The sequence below is a fragment of the Lupinus angustifolius genome, chromosome LG19 (genome assembly GCF_001865875.1).
Source record: "Lupinus angustifolius cultivar Tanjil chromosome LG19, LupAngTanjil_v1.0, whole genome shotgun sequence".
NCBI lineage: Eukaryota > Viridiplantae > Streptophyta > Magnoliopsida > Fabales > Fabaceae > Lupinus > Lupinus angustifolius.
Window position 1 is genome coordinate 16,741,581 of NC_032027.1, and position 24,284 is coordinate 16,765,864.

At 36.0% G+C, this 24,284-nt stretch overlaps 4 protein-coding genes and 1 non-coding gene across 6 annotated transcripts; 4 read left to right on the forward strand and 1 right to left on the reverse strand.

The window, feature by feature from the left end:
• On the forward strand, positions 245-7,139 carry LOC109334319 (probable ubiquitin-conjugating enzyme E2 24). The gene is made up of 10 exons (XM_019570025.1): positions 245-621; positions 1,199-2,124; positions 2,481-3,918; positions 4,208-4,345; positions 4,662-4,841; positions 4,926-5,096; positions 5,193-5,256; positions 5,708-5,847; positions 6,003-6,314; positions 6,808-7,139. Exons 3-10 carry the CDS (start codon positions 2,503-2,505, stop codon positions 7,042-7,044), a joined length of 2,658 nt encoding a protein of 885 aa, XP_019425570.1. The 5' UTR covers positions 245-621; positions 1,199-2,124; positions 2,481-2,502; the 3' UTR covers positions 7,045-7,139.
• On the forward strand, positions 7,824-11,300 carry LOC109334648. The gene has a single exon (XM_019570527.1). It carries the CDS (start codon positions 7,883-7,885, stop codon positions 10,730-10,732), a length of 2,850 nt encoding a protein of 949 aa, XP_019426072.1. The 5' UTR covers positions 7,824-7,882; the 3' UTR covers positions 10,733-11,300.
• Positions 12,502-20,524, forward strand: LOC109334462 (DNA-directed RNA polymerase II subunit RPB2). Of its 2 annotated transcripts, XM_019570255.1 has the most exons (26): positions 12,502-12,768; positions 13,321-13,542; positions 13,633-13,923; positions 14,014-14,211; positions 14,704-14,768; positions 14,850-14,936; positions 15,016-15,136; positions 15,228-15,272; positions 15,353-15,490; positions 15,586-15,658; positions 15,833-15,909; positions 15,992-16,099; positions 16,191-16,307; positions 16,863-17,018; positions 17,101-17,205; positions 17,323-17,448; positions 17,528-17,605; positions 17,707-17,802; positions 17,883-17,998; positions 18,084-18,153; positions 18,265-18,318; positions 18,423-18,566; positions 18,719-19,018; positions 19,616-20,038; positions 20,154-20,284; positions 20,375-20,524. In XM_019570255.1, the coding sequence occupies exons 1-25, from the start codon at positions 12,502-12,504 to the stop codon at positions 20,271-20,273; spliced, it is 3,597 nt and encodes a 1,198-aa protein (XP_019425800.1). In that variant the 3' UTR covers positions 20,274-20,284; positions 20,375-20,524. The 2 variants fall into 2 exon arrangements, with proteins under 2 accessions (XP_019425800.1, XP_019425799.1); XM_019570254.1 differs by having other exon boundaries at positions 20,154-20,524.
• LOC109333857 (E3 ubiquitin-protein ligase RMA1H1-like) lies at positions 21,436-23,484 on the forward strand. Its single transcript, XM_019569438.1, has 2 exons — positions 21,436-21,570; positions 22,548-23,484. The coding sequence occupies exon 2, from the start codon at positions 22,598-22,600 to the stop codon at positions 23,288-23,290; it is 693 nt and encodes a 230-aa protein (XP_019424983.1). The 5' UTR covers positions 21,436-21,570; positions 22,548-22,597; the 3' UTR covers positions 23,291-23,484.
• On the reverse strand, positions 23,747-23,819 carry TRNAV-UAC. Its single transcript has one exon. It is a non-coding gene; the product is annotated as a tRNA-Val (tRNA).

Here is a 24,284-nt window from a genome sequence, read left to right on the forward strand (position 1 = left end):
CGGATGGGACATGGTCGACTCAAGGGGGAGCGGACCAGAAAGTGTGTATCACACTTGAGGGAGAGATTGTTGGATTTATTCAAGAAAAAATCCATGAAACTAATATCTTAAAGTTTTGGTTGGAGAGAAGTTGAGATATTAGGTTGGTACAAGTATTGAACTTCATTGGTAACCAATAAGCATATAGACAAAAACAACATATGTCTAATACTGTTTATCATATTCTTTCCCACCATTGGTTGAAGTGTTTTGTTAAAGAAACCCATAATCTCTAAGCTAAACTAGTTACTTCCCACATTCACTAAACTTGTCTTCTTTGCTTTTTTCACTAAAGTTTTAGAGAGAGAAAGAGAGAGTGATACTGCATGTGATGGCTCCAAACTTGGGTTGTAGAGTGGAAGATGGTGGTACTGGGCGAGGAACCAAACCTATCTGAACATAACCCACCTTTTCAATTTCCAAAAAGATACCTTTTTTATCTTCCTTTCATTCTCTTATGTTCTGGGTTTCAACTTTCTTCTTTCAACATGTGATTGAGTTGTTTTTCTCTTATGTTTGTGTTTCTGTCTATTTACTCTCATATAGCTTATTTGGGACCAACCCTTCTCACTGCTGCAAATGGTACACACTTCCTTCATCTCTTAAGTCCTAAATAACTTTAGCTTTTTGCATTTAAGTTACAATTTCTTTCATAATTCATATGAATTCCAAAGGGCTTAACTTTTTTATAATATAAAGGGAATGTTTGGTATCATTTCTTTTAACAAATAAAAGTAATAAAATTGTGGTTTATTTGATAACTATCATTGTTTTATTTTCTGTGGACTGTTAGAATAGATTTTGTGTTTGATAGCAATATTAATTTGCAAGCAACTTTTTATTTATTGAATTTGAAGCAATCTTAAGAAAAGTATTATTATCATTTTTTCACTATATTGTTCTACTTTTCCACTTAATCAAAATACAGTAGTTCCTTTAGGTTTCATTTCTTTGATGTGCAATTAAGGATATTAATACAATAATAGTAGTTTACTGATTTAATCCCAGATCCATCTTTTGAGATTAGGATGCTACATCTCAAGGTTTTGTCAGCATAACTATAATAATTGCAATTTTGTTATTTTCATTTTTTTCCATTTTCTTTTCGGATTGAAAATGATTGGAGAAAGTATTCAATTCACTGGTCATTTTGTTGCAGGTTCAAAAGAAATGATCTGTTAATAGAAGTTCTTGTGACTTTTGGCAATGGAAATTATGCTTCAAATTCGACTTTGTTCTCTCAGACAGATAATCTGATATCTTTCAACTTGCTGTGAATCAAGGAGCACTAAGTATATGTTTGATTGGTTATTTCTGCTGAATGGTTAAAGCTTCTTCTGAAATTTCATCAGCTCTAGATATTAATCAATCAATCTCCCTCGGTTACCAGATTTTGGCTTCGTCGTGGAGCAGGGCAAATCTCCTTTGGCAATATAGCTTCCAAGTTCCTATTTTGGAAGAGAAAACTTATTAACCTATAACTTTACTTGTGTTTGAAGATTCAGCTATATTGGGCAAATCTCCTTTGGCAAATTACGGAAATCCTTTGGTTTGGTTCCTAGTAGTGAAACTATATGAAATTAAATTTTGTCGTCTTAATATAAAAGTTTTACCTTGCTGAAGTCATTCCACTAGGAACTTCACACTTTCATATGGACAAATCTCCTTTGGCATCTTTTGGTTATCTTGGTTTGCTTCCTCCAGCTTCTATATCTTTTACTTCCCGAAAACGGCAAAATAATCATCTTATAGTTCTAGCTCCTTGATACTTCTAGTGTTGGGAAACTTATCTCAGGAATTTCTTTCTGTTGGAAGTTCCAGTCCAAATTGGGCAAATCTCCTTTGGCATTTTGGAGTCGTTTATCGATTCCTGTTATCTTATCAGACAAATCTCTTGGCATCAAATCTCTGGTTTCAGTGGTCAAGATTATATTTTTAAGAAACTGGCTTACTATCTGTGACAAACAGCAGTATCAATCAGATACATATTGTGTTTGTACAAAAATAGACTTGAAATCAATATCTCCGCCGTGGATTGCAATATATACTGAAACTGAGGTTTAATGCTTCAATTTACTTGAGAAGGTGAGGATCTTATCGAATCCGTATTTATTGTTAATGTTCCTCTTTCGATGTATTAAAATACCTTGTCTGAAATGGTCACTTAGTTGCTCAATGTTTTCCTGAATAAGGGAGTGAGATTACTGAGAATAGGTCATTTAAAAAAGTATAAAAATCGAGAGTGAAATTGTTTCATCTTATTAATGAGTTGTATGCTTTCTTATCAAGATAATACTCAGTGCAGTTTGATTCTGATTCCATTTATTTCTTAGTCTGGTGAGGATGCTTGTCTATTGATTAATATTCTTTCTTATCATTGTGGTGTTAAGTTATTTTCTTGTAATGATTTCGTTGATGTTTCTATTGACACATTATGACAGGCACCTATTGATAGATTCTAAAATGACTGATTCCGACTCAGACACTTTCAGTGAGAGCAGTAGTAGTGAGGATCAAGAGGACATTGATTATCTATATGGTGGGCAAGCACGGAGCATATTATCAAGTTTAGAGGAAAGCATCGGGAAGATTGATGATTTTCTCTCATTCGAGAGAACATTTGTTTATGGCGATGTCGTCTGCTCCTTGTCAGACCCATCTGGACAAATGGGCAGGGTCACAAGTGTTGACATGTTAGTGGATTTGGAAAATGTTCAAGGAAACGTAATAAAAAATGTCAACTCCAAAACACTTCTGAAGATCCGGTCCATTTCGGAAGGTGATTATGTAATTAAGGGGCCGTGGCTTGGCCAGGTTCAAAAGGTGGTGGACAAAGTGACTGTGTTGTTGGATGATGGATCAAAATGTGAGATCACTGCTTTGGGAAAAGAGAAGCTTTTACCAGTGACTCATCATTTTCTCGAAGACTCGCAGTATTTATACTATCCAGGGCAGAGAGTAAAGGTAAACCTCTCCACTGCTTCTAAATCAGCTAGATGGATATGTGGTACCTGGAGAGACAATAAAGACGAAGGAACAGTTTGTGCTGTGGAGGCAGGTCTGGTGTATGTTGAGTGGCTTGCCTCTGCTCTTTTAGGTTCCGATTTTAATGTGAGTTCTCCACCATCCTGGCAAGATTCCGAAAACTTGACCTTGTTGTCGTGTTTTTCACATGCAAACTGGCAGCTTAGTGACTGGTGCATGCTTCATGTTGCAGACGAAAAGGAACATATGGAACAGCTAGATCTTTCTAATGAGCATGGTATGACAAGAGGATACAGGAGAAGAAATCTTAACTCTAATGCTGGCGAATTATTTATAGTTTCGAAGAAAAAGACCAAAGTTGATATTATATGGCAAAATGGTGAACAAACATTGGGATTAGATCCGCAGAACTTAGTCCCAGTCAATGTCATTAACACGCATGAATTTTGGCCTCACCAGTTTGTGCTGGAAAAAGGTACTTCTTCTGATGATCCTCTTAAGCCTAGCAGTCAAAGATGGGGTGTCGTTCTATCCGTTGATGCAAAGGAGCGTACTGTAAATGTACAATGGAAAACTATCCCCATATCTGAGCCCGGAAATTTGGCTGTAGACACAATGATGGAAACTGTGAGTGCATATGAACTTGTTGAGCACCCAGATTTTTCCTGTTGTTTTGGTGATATTGTGTTCAAGGATCTACAACAGCTTGCCTACCCAGCTGATAAAGATAATGCAAAGCCAATGACTGACGTGAATTTGGTGGCTCCTCTGATAGATCGGGACGAAAATCAGAATAACTTCCCTGGTAACTGTTACTTGTCATGTATTGGCAATGTTACTGGTTTCAAAGATGGTGATGTGGAGGTGAAATGGGCTACTGGTTTAACTACCAAGGTATAACATCCAATTTTCTGTACAGAATATATTGCAGTTAATGGTGCTACTGGTTCTATATGGTGAATGTATAACTCATGAAAATATTGGCAAATGACCTACATGTTACAACCACTGAACTTAGGCTGCATCCTATTTATTTGATGATGCTACTGAACATAGACTGGACCAATATTAATCAGTTCAGAACAATATTTTCTTATATTCTAATGTATTGTACACGTTACGTTTTTACTTTTTAGCCTTTCATCTAGAGGAAGTCTTACAGAAGTATTTTCCCCCCCGACAGGTTGCGCCTTATGAAATTTTTCGGATTGATAAACATGAAGGTTCAACTGTAACCCCTAATCCTTATGAAGCAAATCTTGAGGAGTTGCCTCAAGAGATGAATGAACATGGAAGTCCACTTTCTGACCAGAAGGGAAAGGTGAGGGCAACAGCTTCTCTGCATGTTCTGTATATATGTGCATCCATATGTGTTAATGTGTATGCTTGTATATTATGTCGTTTTTTGTGTTGAATTATTTAATTGGACATTGAGGAACAAAAGTCTCATAATACAAATTATAGTGAAAAGTCGGTTAGTTAATAGCAATAGAAAATAAATAAAAAGGAAATTTCAACTCTTCTCTAATATTTTGGATTGGTTATGATCCTGAACTAACACTTTTGAATGAGATCGGCTGTTGACTTTACCAACGCAATAGTCTAACCATAAGCTGAATATCACTTGTGATCATCAGGGCTTGTTAAATTATGGAGGTGGCAGAGGGAATTGTGAAAAGCACTCGGGAGAGTCTAGCTCCTTTTCCCTTCCTCAAGCCGCCTTTGAATTTTTCTCTAGCATTAAAACCAGCATATTCCAAACACTTGGTGTAACATCACTTTCCAGAGCAGTTTCCTTAGTCCCAACATTTGATGAGGAAAATCGATCTGATTTTCTCGGTGAGAAAGTTTTGGACACTTGTGACCCCTGCACTGAATCACATTCAATGAATGGGTTGCAGTCTACTGAAGACAGAACTCCATATGATGAAGTTACTATGACTCAAGAGAGGAATGATTTTCAAGTTTCTTTAGACAGCAACAGTCCAGATCGGCTGAAGCAGTTCGATATAATAGATAATTGCTCAGACCACCACTTTTTTGATGAGGGAAAAGGGTTAGCATTATCTCAGGTTAGAAATTGACACATCATCACATATATTCACATATACTACTTACATTGAAAACATTGACGCTAATTGTTTTCATCTCGTTTTGTTCCCCTATAGGTAAAAAGTGGTTGGGTGAAAAAAGTTCAGCAAGAATGGAGCATCCTAGAGAATAATCTTCCTGGTGAACACTTCATCTTATTTGTTTTAAACCATGCTTTTTATATACTACAAAAAATAAGAAAAAGGGTGGCCCAGAGAGAATAGATGTACAATGCTTAAACTTAGAAATTAGAATACAAAATTACATTATAGCAGTCACAAGTCTCTGTCATATTATGGACTACGACTGATTTTAGGAAAGCAAGGAGACTTGAATTGAGTAAAAAGGGCGGCCCAGTGCATGAGGCTCCCACCACTGAGTCTGAGGAGGGTAGATGTACGTAGTCTTACTCACAATCACAAGTTTAGTGAAAGTAGTATATGTGTGGTTGTGTAAGCTTTGTTGGCCATTAAGATTTAATCGAAAAAAGACCTGGAATTAAGTAGCCTGTTTCATTGAATAAATTAAGTAGCCTGTAAGTATTCATCACAGTTTCTGCAAATTCCCTTACAATCTTTTATTGGCCAAACAGAAAGTATATATGTCCGTGTTTTTGAAGAAAGGATGGATCTCATGCGAGCAGCCATTGTTGGTGCCTCCGGGACCCCATATCATGACGGGTTGTTTTTCTTCGATATATGTTTTCCTCCAGAGTATCCCAGTGAACCACCTGTAAGCTTTGGAATGTAGTTTTTCTATCTTTGTTGGATTACTTTTATCGTGATTCATGCATCGGAACTCCTCCTTTTAGCATTCAGCAAAAACTGCATATTTGTTTCTGAACAAGCTTCTAATCCTGTCACCATGTCCTTTGAAATCCCATGCAGATGGTGCACTTCAATTCTGGTGGGCTACGATTAAATCCTAATTTGTACGAGTCGGGGAAAGTCTGTCTGAGTCTGCTAAATACATGGACTGGCACATCCACGGAAATGTGGAACCCTGGATCCTCCACAATTCTTCAAGTCCTTCTCTCTCTGCAGGCCCTTGTCCTTAATGATAAGCCTTATTTCAATGAGGCTGGGTACGATCAACAAATTGGAAGAGCTGAAGGAGAAAGAAACTCAGTGAGTTACAATGAGAATGCATTTCTTGTCACCTGCAAATCCATGTTGTATCTGTTAAGAAAGCCACCAAAGGTAAATTGAGTACTATTCTTTGATTTTCGTCTATTATTATTACTCTCGACTTGGTTATGACCTCGGAAGCATAAACAATAACTCACGGTGGCATGTTGTTTTGGACATTTATTTGTGCATACCATGCTAGAAAAATGTGTCTCAGAACAAAATAATAAACTAGAAAATAACCTGGATATCTTGCATATTTGAATGAATTCTATGATTTATCTCAGAAAGGAGAGGTTCATATTGATGATAAAATGGTTAAAGATGTGAATAACTCAATGACATCTTTGGCCTGTACTCATCTTTGAAAACTGTGCATGATCGTCGGTTTCTTCTTTTTCATACTTTCTAGCATGATCTTAAGTTTCCTCAGGTTCGGTTTTCATTGTTGAAGCATGTGGTCCTGTTCCTAGGTGACTTTAAGCAAAATGGTGCTATCTAAAATCTTTCAATACAGTTCTAATATGGATGGAATTGTAACTGACAATGTTGCTGCCGGTTGCAGCATTTCGAGACAGTGGTGGAAGAGCACTTTAGACAACGCTCGCAACATATAATTCTTGCTTGTAAGGCATATCTCGAAGGAGTTACTATTGGATCTGTAAACCCGGACGATGAAAACCAGAAAGGGACTTCTACAGGATTTAAAATCATGCTTTCTAAGCTCTTCCCCAAGCTTGTTGAGGCCTTTTCCGACAACGGAATTGATTGCAGCCATCAGTTTAATGAGCTGCAAAAGTAACTCTTATGTGTTGTGAGGAATTGTCAAGCTTCCTGACTAAGTTATTTCAACTTTATGTGTGATTAAATTATCTTGTATTATATGAAATGTATGCTTGTAAAAAGACCAATCTCTATTGTGGTGTGTCTATGTCTTGCATATGTGAAAATATGAAATAAGAAACATAATGATTGGAGTGATTTACTTTTAAAGTGCCTTTTCAATATTCATGTGATTCATAATCATCTTATGTTACTTCAATATCTAATAACTCTGCAAATTGGGACTCGCGAGTCTTTTTTGTTCTACTAAGAGTATTTTTAGGTATCCTCGTATTTTAAAAGATGAATTTTTATTTAACTAAATATACATCTCAACATTCCTACTATCTACTTTTGAGTTGTTCCAAATTACATATAACCTATTACAACTGCACTTTCTTTCTAATCATCTAGACTTGAGTGAAATTTTCAATAGCAGATGCACTAGTTTCACCAACCCACCTTGTACCAATGTTGCAAACTACTACAAGTAAAGGAATAAATCAAAATCAAATTAAATAATGGAGGTAAGAATAGTAAGTATGATAATGATGAATATGAATAACTGCATATATAATGATATATATATATAGTATATGATGATAGAGCAGAAATAGGATCATATAGGAATTGAGAAAAAGATGATTATTGTAAATTAAATAAACAATGTGTTCCAAAATTGAAGGTTTGGGTTTTCATCAATTATTTCTGATCTTATATTTATGAACTCTGTTTTCTGCAAACGAAACCAAAACATGCGCGCGAACACAAACACAAACACAGACCCTTGAGTCTTTACCCTTTTTCTTCAAAAAACAATGAACTCCATTAATTCTTCTTCTTCTTCTTCATTTCATAGATCTCGATTCTCAAAAACCCACTTTTCAATTTTCTTCATTTTCTTCATTTCTATTCTATGCAACTTCTCTTATGTATCTTCTAACATTCATGATTCAATTTTCCAAACTACTTACTCTCATCTCTGTAACCACGTTCTTCCACTTTCCACTCCACATCTTGATTCACCAACCGACACCGCCGTCTCCGATTCACTCCGTTTTCGCGCCGGTTACTTCTCCGGCGGCGATCCACTTTTCAACAATTCCATATCCTCTAACTACTCAACTTCCCTATCCTTTAACCCAACCTCTGTTCGAAGAACCCTAAACGACGACGTTTATGAATTGCGAGCGCAAATGCTTCTTCAGCTTCGAATTACCAACCCGAACCAGGTTCCTGGTAGATTGCTCCGGGGGATTGTTTATCCGGGGCGAAGAGTTTCGCATTGGAGGGTTTCGCAATGGATGCGTGTTTCGCTGAGAGGGTTTTGGTCTCAATCTTCTGGTAAACTTTGCATGTTTGGAATTGGATCTTATGCTAATTTAAGAGATGCTAATGTTGTTGTTAAGCTTAATTATCCATTAGATTTAACTGTTTTGCATAGTTTGATTAGTGGCACTGTTGAAAGTTTTGATGATAAGAGTAGTTTGGGTTATTTCGAGCCGATTTCGATATTGGGTTTATCTCAGAGTTTGAATTATAAGTTCACATTGATGGGTAATGAGAATGGGAATGGTTGTGTAGGTAGATCGGATGAGGTGAGTTTATCTCTGAATAATTTGAGTCAAGGTGCTTGCACTGTGTTTCGTGGACATGTTGATAAGTTTGAATTAGAATATGGGAGTCAGTGTGATAATATTAGTTGCAATCCTCTTGGCTTGGATGCTGGGAGGTTGCCTGCTTTTATGTATTTTCGTGTCGTTCGATGTGTGGAAAGGCGAAGGTTTCGGATGATTTTGGGTTTTCCTGACTCTAGCTATGTTGGTACTGTGTTTCCATTTTATCCGAATACAACTTTGGTATCTGAGGGGATTTGGGATGAGAAGGAGAACCAGCTTTGTGCAGTTGCCTGCCGGATCTTGAAATTCGATGGATCTTGGGTTAACAATAATCCTGAAGTTGGAGGTTGCTCGATTAGGTTAAAGTTAAGATTTCCTGCGGTTTTATCTTTAAGAAACAGGAGTACTGTTTTGGGACAGATTTGGAGTGACAAAGCAGTTGGGGAATCTGGGTACTTTAGTAGAATTGAGTTCGAGGGTTCCTTGAAGGTATTAAGAGGTATCCAGGGTCTCCAATACAAGTATACCGAGATTGACAGAGTGAGTAAATCTTGTGCAGAAAAGATAACTGCTAGAGGAAAGGGAAATACGTATCCGGATGGATATTCTTCTGATATGAGATTTAGCATGTTTGTGAGAAACAGCAAAGGACAAGTAACTGAAGGTTACACGTCACCGCTATTCGTTAGTGATCAAAGTTATGATGAACAGATGTCTGGGGTTCCAAGTATGCTGACAAAGGGAAAATTGAAAGCAAACAGGATTCACAACAGCAATTTGTTGAATGTCAGCTATATGATTAGTTTTAATCCTCCTCCTGATTTCAAGTTTGGTGGTGTGGTCTCTTCGACCGAAGTTAAAATTGGTGCTGAGGGATTGTACAATATGAAAACTGGACTTCTGTGTATGATAGGATGTCTGCATTTGAGATCAAATGACAAAATACTGATAAAGAATCAATCTCTGGACTGTGAAATCATGGTTAATGTCCAATTTCCTCCGTTGAATGCAAGAGGGGGTGAATCTGTTAAAGGAACAATAGAAAGCACTAGACAAAAATCAGACCATTACTATTTTGATCCTCTTCAGTTGTCTTCATATTCCATTTCCACAAGCCAAGCAGATGCGTCCATTTGGAGAATGGATTTTGAGATCATCATGGTATTGATGTCCAACACACTTGCTTGTGTGTTTGTAGGGTTGCAACTCCTCCATGTAAAAAAACACCCGGATGTGCTTCCCAACATTTCCATTGTGATGCTTGTTGTTATCACTCTAGGTCACATGATTCCTCTGGTATTGAACTTTGAAGCCTTATTCATGGCAAACCACAGCCAGCAAAATCCTTTTCTTGGGAGTGGAGGGTGGCTTGAAGTGAATGAAGTAGTTGTGAGAATGGTGACAATGATAGCTTTCCTTCTAGAGTTGCGCCTTCTACAGTTGACCTGGTCTTCAAGACAGGATGAGGGAAGCGAGCCGGATCTGTGGGTTTCTGAGAAAAGGGTTCTTTATATGACTCTACCATTGTATATCGGCGGCGGGTTTACCGCTTGGTTCGTGCACATATGGAAGAGTTCCCACCAGAAAAGATTTAAACCGCTAAAACTTTCACGCCACAGGTTTAAATTTCCTCGCGAACCTACCTACCAATCTCTTTCCCTCTGGGAAGACTTCAAATCTTACGCCGGTTTGCTCTTGGATGGTTTTTTGCTCCCACAAATATTGTTTAACATACTATTCAACCCAGAAGGAAAGGCTCTGGCATGTTCTTTCTATGCTGGGACAACCGTTGTCCGCATACTGCCCCATGCATATGATCTTTATAGAGCTCACAGTTCTGCATGGTTTCTTGATTTATCATATATATATGCAGACCATAGAATGGATTTTTATTCCACAACTTGGGACATCATAATCCCTATTGGGGGTCTCTTATTTGCTCTCCTTGTATACTTTCAGCAGAGATTTGGAAACCGGTTCATTCTTCCGAAGAGGGCCAGGGAAAGTTCTTATGAGAAAGTACCTGTTATTGGTAATGATGATTTGTGATAGCTGAGATATTGATTCCATTAAGTAAAATTATTTCCAGCCTTCAATTTTTCAAGATTTGGAGGGCATAAATTGCAATGAGATATATAGTAAAAAAATGAGTGTATTCTACTTAGAGAAATTAAGGTAGTTTCACATGGATTTGAAAGTGAGTTCTGCACATTGGTTAAATCTTATTTACTGATGATGAATACAATCTTATTTACACATTGTAAAGACAACCTTATCTTAGTGAAGCATTTCTGTTTCCCATTACATGAACATGACACATTTTGTTAACTCATCATTCATCAATAGCAGCAAAAGGGCAACCCTTATATGATGTTCATGCAAGGAGAAGATTCGCGGCAGCTGATCAAGAAGAGGAAGAAAGTCGTTGGTTCGGCCACACCGGAAGTGAAGTATTGGTTAGAGTGAGTCACACTAGATATAGACAACATGTACAGCAAGTCCATTGTCAACTACTTAACAAAGCAATGGGAAGCATGATGATGTACCCATTTTGAAGACAATCATAATCTGTCTCCATCCTTCATATGGGTCAATGAGAATGCTGGTTTAACTTTTAGACATGGCATAACCTGAAAATAAATACTAATATTAGAATTAGAATTAAAACTTCTATTATTATATTAGAACATGAGCAATTTCTAGAAAAGGAAACATGCATAGTTTGTCACAATATCATGATGCTCTGCATTTGAAGACCCTAGTACCCTACAAATAATCACTAAAACAGTATAGAAGCTATTAAGGCACTTTAATCCAGGTACATATACCACTACACTAACCTTGAGGTTGATCTTTTTAAAACAACAAATAGTAACCATCAACACTCTTCTACCATTGATGTATACATATTAAATCCTTATTATAAAAAAGAGTTAAGAAAACAATATATTGCTTTTTGTTATGTACATAGATGGATTCATCTGAAGGCATTCATTCATCATGGAAATACATTAATCCCCAAGTACATCAAAAAATGATGCTTCAATTGAAGAAGAACAAAGTGAAATAAACCAAGTGGAGCACAACAATGAAATAAGTACAAATTCATGATGTTCTACCAAAAGAATGGAGAACTCATAGAAATTATCTAATAGACAATATCATTAAATATATAAACATGAAAGTATCTAATAGACTTAATATCAATGATGCATATTTAAATATGGCTTTTGTATTTCACATGTTTAGAATCCATGTTATATAATTCGGATCGGCCGATTCAACTGTGAACCGGACAACTAACCGATATGAATCTCTCATCTAACCAATTTTGTATCAAAATTGGCTTGATTCGGTTCAAATCGGTCGGTTTAAGCCTAAAATCAGTTATTCAGATGATCGAACCGGTCGAGTCAATCAAAATAATATTATTTTAAAAAAAACAACAATTATGAAAAAAATAAGATGCTTTTAATTATTTATAGTTATGTTTGTTATTTGTTAATTTATATTATAACAAAACTTTCATTGTTTAATTAAATTTTAAACTTATTTTATATTTTTGTTACAATTAAAGCATATCACAAATATTGTTAGATTATATTTTCAACTTATTATGACATTTTATAGTAGTGAAATCTCTTTTTTTCCCTTATAAATATTTTTGAGTTATTCTAAGTGGGTAACGAGTGTATACGTGAGAACAAGGCGGTGTCCAAATTTGAGGTGCCTCTGCTAGGTTTCACTCTCGATCTCCCTTTAATTCAAATAATCACTTTTTTCTGTTAATCCAATTTCCCAAACAGAACCTTACAATAATGAATATGGAAGAAGATCAAGAGTACGAAGAACAAGAAATGATGGAAGAAGAAGAAGAAGATGAAGATGACGATGAAATCACACAGGAGGATGCGTGGGCTGTCATTTCCGCTTATTTCGAAGAAAAAGGTTTAGTTCGTCAACAACTTGATTCATTCGATGAGTTCATTCAGAACACTATGCAGGAAATCGTTGATGAATCTGCTGATATTGAAATTCGACCTGAATCTCAGCATAATCCTGGTCACCAATCTGATTTTGCTGAGGTTTGTTTAATTCTATGCAATAAGCTACCATTTCCATAATATGATATTATGCTAGGTTAATGTCAAAGAAAAAAATCTTATATGAAAAGAGGAATGTTGTTTTAATTGAGTTATTGTAAGCAAAATAATATGTTACTGGTTTTCTAATTATTGTGAGGTTTTTGTGTGTAGTTAGTGGTGTAAAAATTCATAAAATGAGCGTAAAACATTGTAGAATGTAGTTAGTAGCTTTATAAAGTGTCTAATACAACTGTGTTGGACACGGACATAGAAGTGGACAAAAGACTAAAAAGGAAAACATTTTGATTACGCGGTGTAGCCAAAGGGTATTACTAAATGTTCCATCTTGTTCAATGCGTGAACAGAATGCGCTTCATAGGCAATAGCTGGATAAGACAAAAGACTAAAACGTAAAATATTTTTGTTTCACCCCTTTTCGGTGGAACCAAAGATTATAAAATCACCAGCTCTATATAATGTATGGATTGGGTTGGGTTTAATGGTTGGTAATGAAGATAATGGTTGTGACATTGTTAATGTTGGCAATTGCAGACTATCTACAAAATCAGTTTTGGCCAGATATACTTGAGTAAGCCTATGATGACTGAGTCTGATGGAGAAACCGCAACATTGTTTCCTAAAGCGGCTAGGTTAAGGAATCTTACATATTCGGCTCCATTGTATGTTGATGTGTCTAAGAGGGTCATCAAGAAAGGACATGATGGTGAAGAAGTTGCTGAGACTCAGGACTTTACCAAAGTTTTCATTGGCAAGGTTTTCTTTATTTAGATGCTTAGTTCATTTTATCTGTTTAATTTGATTTCATTTTGGGATTCACTGGTTAACTATCACTCTCATTGTTAGGTGCCTATTATGCTTCGATCTAGTTATTGCACTTTATACCAGAATTCTGAGAAGGATTTGACTGAGCTTGGAGAATGTCCATTAGATCAAGGTGGTTATTTTGTTATTAATGGCAGTGAAAAGGTTCTCATTGCCCAGGAGAAGATGAGCACCAATCACGTCTATGTCTTCAAGAAGAGGCAGCCTAACAAGTATGCATATGTGGCTGAAGTTCGCTCCATGGCGGAGTCACAGAACAGACCCCCTAGTACTATGTTTGTACGCATGCTTGCTCGAACTAGTTCCAAAGGGGTAATGCAAATTATTGTTGCCACTCTGCAATGTCTTAATACTTAAAGATAACAAATGCAATGTATCAACTTATGCCTTTTAACCTTTCAGGGTTCTTCCGGACAATATATACGTGCAACTCTTCCTTACATTCGAACAGAAATTCCTATCATCATTGTGTTTCGAGCATTAGGGTTTGTTGCTGATAAAGATATACTTGAACATATATGCTATGACTTCTCGGACACTCAAATGATGGAGTTACTTCGTCCGTCCCTGGAAGAAGCGTTTGTAATTCAAAATCAACAGGTGGGTTCTGGTATTGTTATATCCTATTTGCTTTCAGATAAGGCAATGCTTGCTTAGCTATAAGTTTTGATAATTTAGAGTGAGATCATTGTACCATCCTGGTCCACCTCATTTATGATAATTTATAATCATAATTCCAGTTTTGCATATTCTTTTCAGCACAGCATAACGAAGTCTTCTGTCTGCATGTTCTGTTTTAAATTCTTTCCTGTTCTATATTGCAATATGGTCTCTCTGTCTTACCGAGTTCCCATTCCGTAGGTGTCATCCAATGTTTTGCAGTTTAATCATGAATGTTCAATACCTTGTAGTTTTTCTGTTTGAAAGAATACCTTTTAATTTGATACTATTTGAAACTGTTACTATTAGACCTTAAAAAACCTGTTACTATTAGTGAGATTATGTATTAACCGAAACACAGCTTTCTTAATATTCTATGTATTTGGTATTGGGAAACTATTTTAATTTATATTATCTTTTTCGCCATTGCAGGTTGCACTTGATTACATAGGGAAAAGAGGATCAACTGTAGGTGTAACCAAGGAAAAAAGAATTAAGTGAGTTGTGTTTCAACAAGCCTAATATTGGTTTGTGTGCACCCTTTATTGTGTAATGTTCACACATGTTATAATATGTAGGTATGCTAAAGAGATCCTTCAAAAGGAGATGCTTCCTCATGTCGGTGTTGGAGAGTATTGCGAGACAAAGAAAGCATACTATTTTGGGTAAGTCTGTTCCTTTTCAAATCATGTTTTCATTATCATGACTTCATAAGTATTTATTATGGTTATCATTACCCCACAGTTATATCATACATCGGCTGCTTTTGTGTGCACTTGGGCGGAGGGCTGAAGATGATCGGGACCATTATGGGAACAAGAGGCTGGACCTGGCAGGTCCTTTACTTGGTGGTCTCTTTAGAATGGTTCGTTACTGTAATAATTGATATTTACTAATTTCATTTATCTTGTTTATTTTATGTTTCTTAATTCCCGGCACTACAATTTTTGATGCAGCTATTCAGAAAGCTAACTAGAGATGTCAGGGGTTATGTGCAGAAGGTTTGTTCTAGCTGTAATACACACCTGTTGCAATACTCATTTTGCATTCCCTATATCATTCTATTGCCTGAATCTTGCAGTGTGTTGATAATGGGAAAGATGTTAACCTGCAATTTGCAATCAAAGCAAAAACGATCACTAGTGGACTTAAATACTCACTTGCTACTGGTAATTGGGGCCAAGCAAATGCTGCCGGTACTAGAGCTGGAGTGTCACAGGTTTGAATATGAATTATTGCAATGTTTTTTTATTCTAGAGCCTTACTCTATCTCTTCTATAGAAGAAATAACACTGCACTTATCTTCTTGTCCAGGTGTTGAATCGTTTAACTTATGCATCCACGTTATCTCACTTACGAAGACTGAATTCTCCCATAGGGCGTGAAGGTAAAAATACTTGGGCATCTATGCATGATCCAGCCTTCTATCTTCCCCTCCCCCTCTAGTATTGCATATATACCCATAAAATAGTAACATTAATGCAATATGTTAATATGCTCCTAATTATTTTGTGTCCAAGTTCTATGTTTTTCTATTCTCTCATTCCGTTTTTTATTTCAGGGAAGTTGGCCAAACCAAGACAGCTGCATAATTCACAGTGGGGAATGATGTGTCCAGCAGAAACACCTGAAGGGCAAGTAAGTATTTTGCTTTTCAAGTAGTACTTTCCATGAGGATCTCTGTTTTGGTATTTATGGGTGTGATTGGGATATTATATAGGCCTGTGGACTGGTGAAGAATCTGGCATTGATGGTTTACATAACAGTTGGTTCAGCAGCGTATCCTATTCTGGAGTTTTTGGAAGAATGGGGCACAGAGAATTTTGAGGTGCTTATGGTTTTCCTCCACAAAATGAAAATTTCCTCTCTTTCTGTACGATTTCTGTGTTTTAAATTGGTTTTGTTTCTGCTGCTTGTAGGAAATTTCTCCTGCAGTTATTCCCCAAGCCACCAAAATTTTTGTAAATGGTTGCTGGATGGGTATACATCGTGACCCTGATATGTTGGTTAGAACACTGAGAAAGCTGAGACGTCGGGTAACTGTTCATTTCACTTTCTGATTTTGTTTAACGGCCTAAAGCTCTGGTTTGTGTTTGAATGAAACTGTCACCAACCCCCTTCTCCTAAACAATGTAATAGTATATTATTACTGATAATTTTTGGGAGGCTGATATAGTGATATTGCAATTATTACCTTCTATATTTGTGTAATTGCATCCCTTATCAACAGAAGAAGGATATGTGATATTTACAAGTGCTACTTTTTGGGTAAAGCTTCAAAACAGAAGTCAGATGTGCTATTTATCTGAATGTTTTTTCATCAACAATTTAATGCTGACAGGGTTAGACATGGTTGCTTATTTTGAAATTCCACTCTTATGTTTACAAGAGTGCTTATTCAAATAGTTGCTCAAATTGCATTTTTATCAAATTATGTAAATAGCCATTACTTATTTGTTTTCTTTTGGAATTTGATTGATTAAATTTGTCTAGATGTTATGTCACACAATTATATCTTCTAATTGTGGCACTGAACTTCTGATGTCTCTTCATGAGGTGCTTAACTGCTGATGCCTCTTCATGTGGTGTAGGTTGATGTTAATACTGAAGTTGGGGTTGTTAGGGATATCCGCCTTAAAGAATTGCGCATATATACAGATTATGGTCGCTGCAGTCGTCCTTTATTCATTGTGGATAAGCAGAGGCTTCTCATTAAGAAGAAGGATATTCATGCTTTGCAACAGAGGGTGAGCCAGTGATAATTTTAGCATATCTGAGAAGCTGATATGATTCCATTATTTACTTAAACTGCTTATTCTATTGTTTTAGGAATCCCCAGAAGATGGTGGGTGGCATGATCTTGTGTCCAAGGGCTTTATAGAATACATTGACACGGAAGAAGAAGAAACTACCATGATTTCCATGACGATCAATGTCAGTATGACGCATCTGGATTACAAATGCTTATAATTATGGCCTTTATATGTATGTTCATTAAGTGCTCATTAAGAGGCTGTATAGCAATGAAGTAATTGTTTGAAAACGATACAGGATCTTGTACAAGCAAGGCTAAATCCAGAGGAAGCTTATTCTGATACTTATACTCATTGCGAAATCCACCCGTCACTTATTTTGGGTGTGTGTGCTTCTATTATACCATTTCCTGATCATAATCAGGTAAATATGGTATTTTTTGTGTACTCATTATGTTAATACAATTCGTTCATATAACTTATCTTTGTCTTGTTAAAATCAGTCCCCACGTAATACATATCAGTCTGCAATGGGAAAACAAGCAATGGGGATATATGTTACCAACTACCAGTTCCGAATGGTACTGTTCATTTGTTTTGTGATTGATGTCCATCTGTTTTTCCATTAGTCTATATAGATGACAATGAATGACACCTGATTATCATTTCTTTCATTACTTAGGATACTTTGGCCTATGTGCTATACTATCCTCAAAAGCCACTGGTCACTACAAGAGCCATGGAGCATCTCCATTTCCGGCAACTCCCAGCTGGAATTGTAAATTCCCGTATCCTTCATTTTAGTTATTGTCACTATTTTGATAATTAAATCTTCTAACATGCCTCCTTGTTTTGTAGAATGCCATTGTGGCCATTTCTTGTTATTCTGGTTACAACCAAGAAGATTCTGTCATCATGAACCAATCGTCTATAGACCGTGGATTCTTTCGGTCTTTGTTTTTCCGTTCATATAGGTATGTGCTGCTCCGATAAAGTACAAATACACTCTTTCTGATTGCTGTGCTTGTCATTTTTATGATGCATTGTTAATTCCCACAGAGATGAAGAGAAGAAAATGGGAACGCTTGTCAAAGAAGATTTTGGTCGTCCAGATAGAACTAACACCATGGTAAGAGTTTTGGCTTTGCTGATGCATCATGACTACTTTGATATTTTATCCTACCAAAAAAGAATATTGGTTTGCTATTTATGGGACAATAAACCAAGGTCAATTTTGCAGGGTATGAGGCATGGTTCTTATGAAAAGCTGGATGATGATGGTCTTGCACCACCAGTACGTATATTATTTTTTTGAATTTAGGCTTTGACATGATCCCCTGATCTGCCTATCTGAAAATGAAATTTATATAACTGGAATAATTGATTACCTTGTAATAGGGTACAAGGGTATCTGGTGAGGATGTTATTATTGGAAAGACCACCCCAATATCTCAGGAAGAGGCACAGGGCCAGAATCTACGTTACACGAAACGTGATCACAGCATAAGCTTACGCCACAGTGAAACTGGAATTGTTGATCAAGTAAGTTTGTCCCAATTATCTACTTTCAAAGGTCACAAATTGTTGGGTCTGAATTCAGAGCTTGTTAATATACCAAGATCCTGATTCCTGAATATTTTAGTATCATTTTTTAATAAAAAAATCAATGGATTTGTATATCGCCTGTTTTGTAGGTTCTGCTAACAACAAATGCTGATGGATTGAGATTTGTGAAAGTACGTGTGAGATCTGTTCGTATACCACAGATTGGTGACAAATTTAGTAGTCGACATGGTCAGAAGGGGACAGTTGGTATGACATATACACAAGAAGACATGCCCTGGACTGCGGAAGGCATCACACCTGATATTATTGTCAACCCTCATGCTATTCCTTCTCGAATGACAATTGGTCAGCTAATTGAGTGTATCATGGGGAAAGTAGCAGCACACATGGGAAAAGAAGGAGATGCGACTCCTTTTACAGATGTCACTGTAAGTAGAAACTTTCACCTTATGTTTTTTTGCATGTATTAACAACTAAATAGTTTTCAGAAACTGGAACTGCTCATATATAAGTAAGCAACTTTCAGCTACTCTTGTTGGATCAATTATTCTCATGTGCTTAGAGCCTATTCTCAACCAGTTTTTCCTATGTAAGTGTATAATCCCAACCAGTTACGTAGTAAGAACTGGTTTATAATAAGTTCAAGCTATAGATTGTCATTAGATGGGTTTTATTTTATGCCCATAAAAAAACTGTCCATGGCCCCAAGCACTGCAATTCAAAATATTACAACATAATCTTGTAGTTTACCTGAGACAAAAGGGAAAGATTGTGTTATGGTGGGTAAGTTATATCTCCTTATAAAACATGGGCATAATTTCATACATGTAGCTGACCTCACCAAGTGATAAAAAGCTTTGGTTGTTGGTTGCTGTAACAAAAGGCTTAAGCTACAATAATGACCTACTTTACCTGTCAGAAAATATCACAGTAGTTTATGTTTTGTCAGGTTATGTTTCAAGATTAGATTGTTTGGTTTTTTGGTCAAGTTTAAAATTCTAACATTTTTCTTCTGCAATCCACAGGTGGATAATATCAGTAAAGCTCTACACAAATGTGGGTATCAAATGCGTGGTTTTGAGACCATGTACAATGGTCATACAGGGAGGCGTCTCAGTGCCATGATTTTCCTTGGCCCTACATATTACCAAAGACTTAAGCACATGGTTGATGATAAGATCCATTCTCGTGGACGCGGTCCTGTGCAGATCCTCACAAGGCAACCTGCTGAGGGTCGTTCGCGTGATGGAGGTCTCCGATTTGGAGAGATGGAACGAGACTGCATGATAGCCCACGGAGCTGCTCACTTCCTAAAAGAGAGATTGTTTGATCAAAGTGATGCATACAGGGTCCATGTGTGTGAGCGTTGTGGCTTGGTCGCCATTGCAAATCTGAAGAAGAATTCTTTCGAGTGCAGGGGGTGCAAGAACAAAACTGACATTGTTCAGGTGAATAATCTGTTATCTTCTCCGGTGAACGGTAGTTATTACAGTCCATAAGTCCAAATTTTCCTTGTGCTGAATTCTAAGCATCATGTTTTGGATTTTGATTTGCCTTATGCAGGTTTACATTCCTTATGCTTGTAAGTTGCTCTTCCAAGAACTTATGTCTATGGCCATAGCTCCAAGAATGCTTACAAAGGAGATCAAATCTATAAAAGGCCAAAAGAAGAGAGGGGCATGATGCATGTTTTAGAGCAATTAATATTATGGAGCATTTGGGTATATATCATGGAAGATTTGTTTCTGAATCACCTGAAATACCCAACAACTTGTTTCTTATTTGCTAAGCAGAGATGGGTTGGCGAAAGTTTATCTAATACACAATTTTAATGAGCTTTACCTATCCATAGATTATGCAATTAATTTAATTTTGTAAAGATCTTTTTGTAACAAGAGTATTGGATTTTCTTTGTAACGTATTGGATTTTCTTAGATGATGTGTTCCCCATTTTAATGATTTGTTAAAGAAAAAGAGAAAAACACAGAAAAAAGTTAATTGTTAAATTTGAAGTCGCATGAATAATGTGCACAACTTTTTATATACAAGTAACCTTGTATAAAGCAAGTTCACTATTTGTAGCATAATTCATGAATGTGTAGCAACATTTGATTTTGGCTTTTGGTTTCTTCACTATTTGTGATGATGGTACATCTTTATTTTAAAGGCAAAAGAGTGAAATAATAAGAGAGAGAATAAAAAAGTAGATGTTTGGTTAATGATGAGGTAGGTTGTGGAAAAAAAAATGTTATTCTTATTTCATAAAAAGATATAATAAATTATAAAATAATATGTAAGATTCAAATTAGAATGAATATATTGTTTGTAGTTAGAGATATTCTAACATCTTTAGTAAAGAAAAATAAGTAGCATACATATCAATTAATTATTAATCGACCACAAAATCACATATTTTTTAATCTTAAGCAATTATACTTTTAGCCTCTATCTTCACTAGCAATTTATTTTCAGTCATTCAATTAGGGGAGAACACATTCTTACTCTATCTATCTATCTGCTAATCAAGTTTGACTTCATATTGCATATAGAGTCGAGTTTAATAATTAAACTTTATCAATATTTAAGATTTGGTAAGAAAAATATTACCCGACTAAAATTTATCATGATCACTAATGACTTTTATTTCACGTATATGTTAATCTTATCTACCATACTCATACTCGCTGGTACATTCATCTAACTTTTCGACTCAAGTTCAACTTCACATTTTCAAAGCCAAATGATTCTGTGAGATGGAATTTTGGTTTGGGACCCACACGAATTAGAGAAAAAGTATATACGATCTATGATATACGATATACAATCTACGGTCTACGTATTATCGTACTCACTTTATATTTATTCTAACTTATCTCATCTTCTACCTTTGTACTTTCACTTTCAGCCATTGTTACTCGTTTCGTTTATTCTATATTTTTCTCTCTAACCCAAACCCAAAGTTGTTCCCTTTTTTATCTGGGTATGTCTCTTCCTTCTTGTTATTTCCTTTTTGGTATATTTCATTCCATTTTATATGTTTGTTTCTTTATCATCACCATCATCATGTTTTTATTGTTTTTGCTTTCTATGTTCTTCTTTATCTATTAATAGTGCTATTTGGACTCACCCCATCATTCATCTGAAAATCAACCATTCTTGACATTTGTAGTTGCTTATTCAAAAAGCTTTTTTTCTATATAAACTAAAATAACTTATTTTCATAAGCTTTTTTTATTAGCTTGTTGAAATAAGCTAAAAAGAGCTTATAGGAGTGGCATTACTTACTTTTGTTGCTTGTTCTATACATTCTTCTAGATAAGGGTCTATAATCTTATGGCAGTTCTAGAGATATCTTTCCAATGCCCACTTTTTGTGACCAAACTTGTAGAAAAAGCTATTGTGTGTGTGAGAGGGTGATATAAAGGTCAATCTGTTTCTTAGTTATAGACTTCAACCAATTAATTATGCTGCCATGTTTTATAGATTTTGAACTAGTGTGAGCTTCTTTATGTTATTTGAAACTTTCACAGCCTGCTCCAACCTCTTAAAAAGAAAGATACCATGGACCATAAGAAGCATAGAGTTATTTCAAACTGGATATTTGGGCATATTTGTTCAACTCTTCGGCAGAAATGATGCATGATAAATGTTTGCGCTAAAAAAATTTCATTCAAGTTAGTTGGCTTTCTGCTTCTTAGACTCGGAAGTTGGAATCGTAAGCTGTTTGCATACATTATCGTGTTGTTTATGATAGTACTTTATAAGAAACTTGAAGATGAGCATTGATATATGAGTGTATTTGGCTAGCAAAGGCGATCTCCTCGTTTTTCCAATTTGGTGAAATTCAATTCATTAATATTCTCATCTACTATTGTTAATTACAATTCTGCTTCACTGTGTATATGAACTTACGGCACCCAAGTTTTTTAAAGCTGTTTTCATGTCTTATATATCCAGGACTAAAGGAAGCGCTAGCGACCAAACTTGTGAAGAAGGTTCCTTGACTCATGGCATTTGAGAACTACTTTTCCCAGGAATGTAAAAGCAAAAGCATTCCCAATGCTGCGACCGAAACAGAAAATTACAATGGTTGTTTCGATTGCAACATTTGCTTAGACTTTGCTTACGAACCAATAGTCACTCTCTGTGGCCACCTTTACTGCTGGCCTTGCATCTACCAGTGGCTTCATGTCCAAAGTAATTCTCTTGCACCAGATGAGCACCCACAATGCCCTGTCTGCAAGGCTGATATATCCCATACAACAGTCGTTCCGCTCTATGGCCGAGGCCAGGCCTCTATTCAAAGTCACCGTGACGAAAAATCATCCACTTGTGATATTTTTGTACCACCTAGACCTTCTGCTTCCGTTTCTCGAGCTCTTTTGGCAGCATCATCTCAAAGTGCTCAACAGCATCCGTACCGTAATCCTTATCAAGGTCACTACGAAGAAGCTGCCACGTCTCAAATGCTCAATCCGGGATACCAATACCAAAACCCTGTGGTTGGCATGTTTGGAGAGATGCTTTTTGCTAGAGTGTTTGGCAACTCAGAAAATTCTAACGCCTACCCGAATTCTTATCAGTTGATGGGAAGCAATAGCACTAGATTAAGAAGGCGAGAGATGCTGGCAGACAAATCGCTAAACAGAATTTCGATTTTTGTTTTTTGCTGGTTTCTTCTGTGTCTTATTGTCTTCTGAGAAAGTAGTTGAGATTATTAATATTCTGTCCTTGTTTTATACTTTGTAAAGAAGCATGAATGCAAGGTTTTAAGAACTGACAGGCTGAATGAGTTATGTCAGGCTATAGAATTTATATTCTTATGCATTTGGTACCTAAATATTAGAGTTCAGTTTTGCATAATGTCAAGAGTTGTTATACCTTATTGGCTTACCTTACTTTATGGAATGCAATTTTATGACACAAATTTTCTTAGTTAAAGATGGACCGGATATATTTAGAGTTCTGTATGGATAATACTTCTGTTTTATCATGTTGGTGTAATGGTAATATTGTTGCTTAGTGATTATGGGTTCAAATTCTGGAAATAGTATCTCCGCTTGCAAAGATAAAACTACGTGTATCTATTATCACGATGAAGAATCTCTTATTGGAATGTAGAGGAAACATTAAGAAAACACATAAAAGATGGAAGTTGTTGCTGCCCAGGATCGAACTGGGGACCTGCAGTGTGTAAGACTGACGTGATAACCACTACACCACAGCAACCCTTGTGTGTTCTTTAATACATTATATTCCTATTTATTTAGGTTTTAGTTTATCCTTCCCAATTGATAAAAACATTGTGATTGCAATCTAACTGAACTCATAAAAACATTGTGATTCCAATTTGTATTATAAAAGCAAAAATCTGACACAAAGTATATTAACAATTGTTGCTTTTTAATATACATTTATCATTTTTCCTATCGAATAATTGAATTTGTAAGTTGATACTTTATACAAAATTGATCATAGTGGAACTTCGAGAAAATAAAACAGACATGATTTAAGAGTAAGTTTAAAAATTTTAAACTTAGTGAGGAAGTAGACCTCTCCCTATTTTCTTCATTATTATTTTTTCTCTTATTATCATTTGTTCATTAATGAGAAACATTTATCAAATTTCTATAAGAGCTAAGAGGATAAAATTGTAATCTTAAAAAAAAAAAAATGTTACCTACCATTTAAGGT